The sequence below is a fragment of the Peromyscus leucopus genome, chromosome 1, assembly GCF_004664715.2.
Source record: "Peromyscus leucopus breed LL Stock chromosome 1, UCI_PerLeu_2.1, whole genome shotgun sequence".
Taxonomy (NCBI): Eukaryota; Metazoa; Chordata; class Mammalia; order Rodentia; family Cricetidae; genus Peromyscus; species Peromyscus leucopus.
In genome coordinates this window covers 181,381,605-181,391,821 of record NC_051063.1, presented here as the reverse complement: position 1 = coordinate 181,391,821, position 10,217 = coordinate 181,381,605, and the positions used below count along the sequence as shown (strand labels likewise).

At 35.9% G+C, this 10,217-nt stretch overlaps 1 protein-coding gene across 1 annotated transcript; it reads left to right on the top strand.

Annotated features, from left to right (window-relative positions):
• Positions 1-460: 460 nt before the first annotated feature.
• LOC114710904 (vomeronasal type-1 receptor 4-like) lies at positions 461-1,474 on the top strand. The gene has a single exon (XM_028895195.2). The coding sequence runs from the start codon at positions 554-556 to the stop codon at positions 1,472-1,474; it is 921 nt and encodes a 306-aa protein (XP_028751028.1). The 5' UTR covers positions 461-553.
• The last annotated feature ends 8,743 nt before the right edge of the window (positions 1,475-10,217 follow it).

The following is a 10,217-nucleotide window of genomic DNA, read 5'->3' as shown; positions in this document are numbered from 1 at the left end:
CTAAGGGAAGACAGTTAAGTGAATGTGATCAAGGTGATTTATGTGAATCCTACTAGGAATCAATAAATATGTTGTCTTAAGAATATTAATGTTTTATTTTAGTTTTGTAGCTGTTCTTGAAGTTGATTTCTTTTACAACATGACTAGCAAATATCATTTATATTCTGAAAGACTTACATTCAGTTTGTTTACAATGCCTGTCACACTTCCTTTTTCAAATGGGCCAACATCCCACTATTCTGAGTGTGGCATTTCTAGGAAACTTGATGGTTATTTTTCCATCAACACTTGTATTCTGAAGCATTGAGAAACTGCAAAAGGAACAAACATGGACAATAACTACTACTGTCAAAATTGGGGGGATAAGCTATTTTTATATGTTCTAGGATGGATCTGAACTCCTCAGTTAAAAGGACCTTCAGCTTCAACCTCTCTGTAGCTCCATGGATTAATGGCACCTTTCTTCACCCCTGGCTACCATCATTTGCCATTATCCATTTGACCTGAGAAATAGTGTGACCATATTCTTAAGGATATTATACCAAATCACAGAATGAACATCTGGAATCTGGAAATCAGAATCATTTTCTTATCACAAACAATCCTGGGAATTCTGGGAAATCTCTCTCTTATGTTCTACTATTTAGTCCTTTATTACAGAGAATGCACTTTAAAGCCCACAGATTTGATTCTCATGCACCTAATGACAGCCAATGCCTTGGTAATTCTCTCTGTAGGAGTGCCTCAAACAATGGCAGTTTGGGGAATGAAGCACTTCTTGAAAGGTTTTGGATGTGAGCTCCTACTGTATATTCAAGGATTTGCTCGAAGTGTGTCCATTGGCACCACCTGCCTCTTGAGTGTCTTCCAGGCCATGACCATCAGTCCCAGGAAATCCTGTTGGAATGATCATAAAGTCAAAGCTGCAAAGTACATTGACTCCCATATTTCCCTACTCTGGGTCTTCTACATGTTGATACGTTTCATTTTCTTTATGTACACATTTATCAAAATGAATATCAAAAACATGACAAGAAATCGAGATTTTGAATATTGCTCTACTGTAAGGTGGGATGAAATCATTATTTCACTCTATGCAGCATTAGTGATGTGCCCTGAGTTCTTTTTTACTGTGCTCATCACCTGGTCCAGCACCTCCATGATTATCATTTTGTATAGACACAAACAGAGGGTTCAACACATCCGCAGTTCTCACGGTTCCAGTAGAAACTCTCCTGAGTCCAGAGCCACCCAAAACATCCTGGTCCTGGTGTGTATTTTTCTGGCTTTTTATACTCTCTCCACCATCTTGCGAGGCTACATTGCTCTTTTGAATAAGCAAAACTGGTGGCTGGTGAACATCTCTCACCTTACTTCTCTTTGTTTTCCCTGTTTTGTACCCTTTGTTCATATGAGACATCACTCAATATTTTCCATATCCAGTGTGGTATGGTTAAGAAAATTTTTCTCCTAATTTTATTATAAATATGCAAAATAAAAGTTTTTCTTGTCATTAAAGTTGTACTCAATTATCACTACAAAAAATCAATAGTGAAAGTTAAGGATTGAGAAACTTTTCTTCCTAAGACTAGCAGAAATGAGTATGAAACTTTTGTTAGATGGTGGAATTAGCAGCCTACATGAGCTGATCATACTGTGTTGGCCCATTGTAGTCTTCATCTTCCAGGCAGTAGTGATTTTTCTTTGCCCAGATGATATGTAAAGAATCCAATAATTTGCTGCCAATAGACCTACCTTTCTTGTGGCTTTCATCTGTCCCTTATTCAGCCAACATCAGAGAGGCTTCCTTCTGTAGCAGATGGGCACAAAAACAGAGAACCATAGCCAAATATCACACACATACACATACACACACACACACACACACACACACACACACACACACAGAGAGAGAGAGAGAGAGAGAGAGAGAGAGAGAGAGAGAGAGACAGAGACAGAGACGGAAAGAAAGAAAGGAAGGAAGGAAGGGATAGGGAGAGAGAGAGAGAGAGAGAGAGAGAGAGAGAGAGAGAGAGAGAGAGAGAGAGAGAGAGAGAGAGAGAGAGAGAGAAAGAGAGACTTCTCATGGAATCTTAGCTACTTTGGTGCTGTTGGACAGACATCTTTGTATACTGCACTGTAACTGCAAGTCAAACTGAAACCTTGGTAAGCCATATATTGTGGTTGTGACCCTTGTCCCATGACAGCTGCTCTAGCCTGTAGCAGGTCTAGAAATCTTCTTCAGTGATCACTTCACAGATATTTTGATTTCAGCTGTTCAAGGAAAAAACTCTTAGCTTGTTCTTAACCTTATAGCCATGGTCAACAAAGTCTATGAAGATGGGCATGTCTTCTAGTCATATAGGACAAAAAAAATGTGTCTCCTATCTTTTACCTTGTACAAAAATCAATTGAAAATGAATGATGTTTATGAGGTAATCTTCAATTTTGTTAGATACTATTTTCCCCTTTTATTAAAAATAGATTTTTTCTCATACTATATTACCTGAGTACAGTTTCTTCTCATTTTATTCTTCTTAGTTACACCCACCTGCTCTTACACCAAGAACCACAGCATTTTGTTCTCTCCTTAGGAAAAAATAGGCTTCTGGGAGATAGCTAAAACTTTATAAAAATTATTAAAATGCAACAAAATAAAATATCATAAGATAGAACAAAAACCATCATATTGAAGCCAGACAGGACAAGCCAGCAGAAAAACAATAGAAGGCCCAAGAATCAGAGACTCACCTGTTTTTGCATCAAGGAGTCCCACAAAAGTACTGTACTAAACGCTACTCTATATATGTAGAAGGCTTGGAGCAGACCACAGAGGCCTTGCAATTGCTGCTTCAGCCTCTGTGAGTTCATATGAGCGTTGTTCAGTTGAGAGGGCCTGGTCCTCCTGATGTTCTCCTCTGTCCCTTTAGACTTTTCCACTCCTACCTCTTCTTCTGTGGAGTTCCTTGAGGAATGAAAGGACAGATTAGATGTCTCCATGAACTGTATGTTCAAAGATCTGTGTGTGTGTGTGTGTGTGTGTGTGTGTGTGTGTGTGTGTGTGTGTGTGATATCTGGCTATGGTTCTCTGTTTTTGTGCCCATCTGCTACAGAAGGAAGCCTCTCTGATGTTGGCTGAATAAGGGACAGATCTATGAGTATAGCAGGATATTATTAGGAGTCATTTTCTTTTATTTTAATTTATTTTATTAGATCAGTGGTATTTGGTTTTACCCAAGGTCTCTGGTATATCTAGATTCTAGTTTTTGTAACCAAACACGGTTTGATATGGGTTCTATCTCATGGAGCAAGTCTTTGGTCAAATCAGACATTTACTGATTAGTCCTACAAAGTTTGTGCCACAATTAACTTAGCATATTTGCAGGCAGATAGATCAAAAGTTTTGTGGTTAGTTTGGTGTTTGCATTCCTCCTTTTGTAGCATGCAAGATACCCTTGCATGTCATAGACACTAGATGGGCAGGGGGTAAAAATTCTACATATCAACCGTCTGGACCTCTCCATGTTCAGTGACTTGTATGGGTGTTGTCTTCAACAGTGGAGCCTTCCTGTCAGTTTGTGAAGAGGAACACATTATTTTGGAAATAGTCTTGTATATTTGGTGATTTCTAAGTGTACTGGCTTGTTATATGTGTCAACTTGACCTAAGCTTGAGCCATCAGTGAGGAAGGAGTCTCAGTTTAAAAAATGCTTCCATGAGATCCAGCTGTAAGCCATTTTCTCAATTAGCGATTGATGTAGTAGGGCCCTGTCCATGGTAAGAGTGACATCCCTGGACCAGTGGTCCTAGGTTCTATACCCAAGCAGCTAATCAAGCAATGAGAATCAAGGCAGTAAGTATCTCTCTTCCATGCCTTTGCATCAGCTTCTTCCTCCAGGTATTAGTGCTGCTTTAGTTCCTGTTCTGACTTCCTCCAATAATATACTATTGCTGTGAGATAATACTTTTGTACACTGTGAAGATGTTTTGCTCTCATTGTTAATAATGGCCTAACTATCCAATAGCTAGGCAGGAAGAGTTTAGGCATGAGAGGCAAACTGAAAGAATGCTCAGAAGAAGTGGGTCAGAGTTATCAGCCAGATTTAGATAAAGCAGAATATGAATATATCTTGCTGAAAACTGGCACTGCCACATGGTAGAACATAGATAAGAAATGCGGGTTAATTTATGTTGTAAGAGCTAGTTAGTAAAAAGCCTAAGCTATTTTCTGAACATCTATAGCAAATAATAAGTCTCACTGTGGTTATTTGGAAAGCTGGCTATCCCAATGAAGAACTCCACTTACAAACTATAATCTGGAAGTGTAAGCCAAATAAACACTTTCCTCTCCAACTTGCTTTTGGTCATGGTGTTTTGTTGCAGCAATAGAAACCTTAACAGACACCAAGCAATCCATTTGGCTAACCACTTAATTGGAAGAAAGAGTCCCAGTATTGGAAGCTTTGTTTGGATATGAGATGGCCAGTTGAGGTTCTTCTTCTTCATTATTTAAATACTTCGTTAAGATCACATTCATATATTCTAGGAAGTATCCACTGAACTTGATTTCCATATTGCCCATCAAATGCCCTTCATTTCTAGCTGTCTTTCTCCTCATTCCAACCCTCAAATTCATCACCCATCCCTTTTCCCACCTGATCCTCCTATTCTTGTCATACCCCTACCCCTGGCTCCAGTCCAATCATAAAATTTATTCTATTCCCTCTTCCCAGGAAGATCTATGTATCTCCCCTTATAAATTCCTCTGTGCCTAACCTCTCTGGGTCTGTGGATTATAGCTTGGTAATTGTTTATTTAAAATTTTATATCTGGCTGTAAGTGAACACATACCATATTTATCTTTCTGTGTCTGAGTTACCTCACTAATAATGATTTTTTTCTAGTTCTTTCCACTTTCTTACACATTTCATGATCTCGTTATTTTAAGAGGTGAGTACTACTCCATCATGTAAATATACCATATTTTCATCATTCATTTTTCTGTGGCAGATCATTTATATTGTTTCCAATTTCTGACTATTATGATAGAGCAGCACTGAATATGTTTCAGCAAGTGTCCCAGGAGTAGGATAAAGAATTTAGGTATATACCCAAGAGTGTTATATCTGGGTCTTGAGGTATATTGGGTTCCAATTTTCTGATTAAACAACACATTTATTTTTAGTAATGGCTGTACTACCTTTCATGCCCAGCATCAATGAAGGAGAGTTTCCCTTACTCAAGTCATCAGGATGGGCTGTCACTTGTTTTATTGATTTTAGCCATTCTGGTTCTGATGGATTCTCAATGTTTTTATAATTTGAAGTTTTTGAATCACCAAGAATGTTCAATATTTCTTTAAGCATTTCTTGGTCATTTGAGGTTCATTATGAAATCACTACTTCTTTATTGTTTATACATCTGATTAAATTGTTTACCTCATCTTGATTTAACTTTATTAAGTGGTGTCAATTGGGACAATTATTCATTTCTTTTAGATTTTACAGATTGGTGGAGTAGATATTTTTAAATTATGTTCCTATGTTTTTCTATATTTCCTTGGCATCTGTTGTTAAGTACCATTTCTAATTTCTAATTTTATTAATTTGGATATTCTTCCTCTGTCATTTAGTTCATTAGATAAAAGTTTGTCTTTTTTCTTATCATTTTCTTAAAGAAAAATGTTTTATTTTATTTATTCTTAGTATTGTTATTGTTGTTATTATTGTTTCTGTTTTATTGCATTCAATCCTGAGTTTGATTATTCTTTGCTGTCTGCTCCTTTTGGTTTTCTTCATTGTGTTCTACAGCTCTCAGGTGTGCTATTAAATTTTTAATATGATGTAGCTCCATTTTTTGTTGTTTTATTATTGACACATAGTTCTAATGACTTGCTGCTTAAAACCTCCATAATTGTGCACAATAAATTGTGGTATGCTGTTTATTCATTTTCATTCAATTCTTGAATGTCTTTAATTTCTTTCTTGATTTATGTGTTGAAGCATTTTTCATTTAGTAGTGAATAGTTCAGTTGTTGGGAGTTTGTAATCTTTCTGTTGTTGATATTCAGCTTTAATCCATGGTGGTCAGATAGTCTTCAGAGTATTATTTCAATTTTTTGCATTCATTGTAACTGGATTTGTGTTCAAGTTTGTGGTCACTTTTTGAGAAAGTTACATGAAGTGTTGAGAAGAAGGTAAGTGAAATGTTGTCTGTGAGTGAAATGTTCTAATATATGACAGGTCTATTTGGTTTATAATGTCAGTTATCTCTATCATTTCTCTGTTTTTTTGTCTGGATGATCCGTCTCTTTGAGAGATTGTAGTACTTAAGTCTCTCACTAAGAGTGTGTCATGATCCATGTGTGATCTAGTTGTTCTGGTATTTCTTTTACAATCTTGGGTCCCCTTGTGTTTGGTGCATAAAAATTAAAATGAAATGTCATGTTGGTAGATTCTAACTTTGATGATTATGTAGTGCCCTTCTTGGTCTATTCTGATTAGTTTTGGTTTTAAGTCTGTTTTGTCAAATTTTGAAACCACCACTTCAGCTTGCCTTTTAGGCCCATTTTCTTGGGATATCTTTATCCATCCTTTTACATTAAGTCTGTCCTTGAAGTTATGCGTTTCTTGGATGGAGGAAAAAGAAGGATCTTGATTTTGCATTCATTTTGTTAGTCTATACCTTTTAATGGGTCATTGAAATCATTGATATTGAGAGATATCAATCTGTAATGTTTGTTGTTTTGGAGTGTGTGTGTGTGTGTGTGTGTGTGCATGTGCATGTGTGTGTGTTCCCCCTCTTTGGTTGGCTCATCTAGGATTTATTTATTGTGTTTTCTTTAGTATGGTTAATCCCTCTAAATTTGAATTTTTCTTCTACCATCTAAGATTGTCTCTTGTTTATTTTATTCTGTTGGTGAGATTGCTTCTGAGGTTCCTGTTTGAGTTCCTAATTTTTTTTTATTTTCAGATTTCCTTCAGTTTGGATCTTCTTTATTGATTCTATTTCCATTTTCAGGTCTTAAACAGTTTTATTCAGTAGTGAATATAGATGCAGTGTAATATTTAGAAAGGAAACAAAAAAATGTTAGATGATGAAGTAAGACAAAATTCAAGCAACAGGACAATTTTGGCATAATATAGGATAAAAGGATAATAGAATTTCTTCGTATTTCTTCTTTCAGATGCATCAGTTTTTTTATCTTTGTGTGTGTGTGTGTGTGTGTGATGGATAAGGAAATAAAATGCAGTTGACAGTGAAAGAGTAAAACCCTAAACAAAGCCCCATGGCTTTAGAATGGTGACTCTAACTTCAAAGAAATTCACTGGTAAGTACAAAATTTGCGATTAGCTGAATGATTGTTCAGATAGCTAGTTTAATGTCACTGTGTCATGTTTTTATTTTATTTCATTACATTAAAGTAATTCTTTTTTTTTTTTTTTTTGGTTTTTCGAGACAGGGTTTCTCTGTGTAGCTTTGCGCCTTTCCTGGAACTCACTTTGGAGACCAGGCTGGCCTCAAACTCACAGAGATCCTCCTGGCTCTGCCTCCCGAGTGCTGGGATTAAAGTCATGTGCTACCACCGCCCAGCATTTTTTTTAAAGATTTATTTATTTATTATGTATACAGCATGTATGACTGCAGGCCAGAAGAGGGCACCAGATCTGATTACGGATGGTTGTGAGTCACCATGTGGTTGCTGGGAATTGAACTCAGGTCCTCTGGAAGATCAGTCAGTGCTCTTAACCTCTGAGCCATCTCTCCAGCCCCGTAATTCTTATTTTAAAAAAATCTTGTTGGCCATTATAAAGCTGCCTCGTCCCAGAGACATGGAGAATGTTCAGCATAGATTTACCACTAAATATGCTTCATCACTTAGATGGACTCAAAGGCAGAAATCACATGATTATACCATTAGATCCAGAAAGTTCCTTTGGTAATTGCTATCATCATTTCATCATAGAAGTCATAAAGAGTATAAAGATGATTGAATTATACCTCAACATAATAAAGGGTAGACCTGAACAAATTAGAGACAACATAATACTAAATTAGGAAGACTCAAACTACTCTGACTAGGTTCAGGAATAAGATAAAAGTATCTCCTCTTTCTACTGCAATTCAGTATAATTTATTGTGAGAAACTCATAAGCTAAGGAAATAACACAAGAGAAAGAAATAAAGGAATGTAAATAGGAAAATAATTCAAATATCTCTATTTTTAAATAACTTGATTATTATAATTCTGTACATAAGAGACCTCCTCTGAAGTTTGCACCAAAATCTCTTAGCAATTTTAAACTTTCAGCAAAGTATTTACAAAATTATAATCCATATTAGTATCCATGTTATGCACAAATGACAAGTATGTGTGTGTTGTGTATGTGTACTGTGTTTGAGAAATTATCTAATATATCCCCTGCTGATTTCCCATTAATTATGCAGTGAAGACTTTGAAGGGCAGATTATGACATTTGTCACTGTTATATCAGCAGCAGGCCGGACTATTCTTGCTTCAGACATATCTAGCAATTACAACCATTGTGATTAATGTTTTAAATTCTATTAAAGAATAAAACTCAGGAATAAATATTAAGGAGTAATCCTGAGAGACTCATGGAACTATGAAGACATGAACTCTTGCCTCTCCTTACTTTGGGGATCTAGGAAGCCTTGCCACCTCTCAGCTTCACATTTTCTCCTTCATGTGTCCTTCTATCTCCCTGTGAGTTCACCAGAAAATGCTTTTATCCACTCCAGCCAGCTAAATGTGGAATCTTCTCTTAACTAAGGTTGGACTTTATTGGTTGTCTCAGAGTAATCAATACAAACAATCCTCCCACAAAAGACAGCACAAGCAAAATCTTCTAAGAATGTGTGAGCAGAATGAGTAGATAGCTGATGTCATGGGAAACTAGACAGTACAAAAAATAGAGTCCACAATCATAGTTACTGAAAAAATTCCAAGAAGCTGTCCAGGAAGAGGAACCAACACACTTAAAGGCAAGACTGACTGCCATTATTGACTGCTCCCAATTATGTTTAACTTTCTAAAGTATATACAGTGTATCTCAATAGTGTCACAACTGCTATACCACCTCAAAACACAAGATTTTCAGGAGGCATTTTATATTTGATGCATGTGTGTAAAGAAAATGAATTCAAGGAGTGTATGCTAGATCTAAAAATGGAAGAAAAGTCAACACAAGAAAGTACTTAGAGCTCCAGAGGACAGAAGAAAGAAATGGACATGATTTGGTTTAAAGTGTCTTAAAAACAATGAATAGGAGCTGTAGGGTCCTGGGTCAGTGGTCAAGAGTGTATAGTAAGGTCATAGAGGAAATGAAGATGCCTAAAACTTGAACATCATAGAATTTGCATCTTGGACACTAGATAAAGGCAGAAATAAAGGAATTAAGACTTCCTACAATTCAGTGAAAATGAATGCACAACATATCCAAACTTATGGGACACAAAGAAGTGCTAAGATGAAAGTTCATAGCACTAAGTGCTTTCATAAAGAGATTACAAAGTTCTCATACTAGCAACTTAACAGCACATCTGAAAACTCTAGAAAAAAAATCAAACCCACCCAAGAGGAGCGGAAGACATAAAATAATCAATCTGAGAGCTAAAAGCAACAAAATAAATGTAGAGAGAACAACATAAAGAATTGAGGAAACAAAGAGTTTGTTCTTTCAAAAAATTAACAAGAGTGACAAATCCTTATCCAAAATAAGTAAAAAATAAAGAGAGAATATCCAAAACAAAATCAGAATTTAAAACTGGGGCATAACAAGAGACATGGAGGAAATCTAAAGAATAATTATGTCATACTTTAAAAAAACGTTCTCCACAAAGTTGGAGAAATGGACAATTTTCTCAATAGATACCACTTACCAAAGTTAAATAAAGAAAAGATAAGCAACTAAAACAGAGATATAGCCCCTACCTTACTAAAGTTAAATCAAGATCACACAAACAACTTAAATATATCCATAGCCCTTAAGGAAATAGAAGCACTCATTATAAGTCCCCAATCAAAAGTAAATAAATAAATAAAAACCCAGGACCACATAGTTTTAACATAAAATTCTACCATACTTTCAAAGAAGAGCTAGTACCAAAATTTCTCAGATTATTTAATTAAAATAGAAACATAAATAACATTAGGAATTTCATTTTCTGAGGCCAAAGTTACCCTGATATGCAAA

Excerpts from the sequence above, each read along its gene's own strand:
- LOC114710904 (XM_028895195.2), top strand. The coding sequence starts at position 554 with ATGAACATCTGGAATCTGGAAATCAGAATCATTTTCTTATCACAAACA.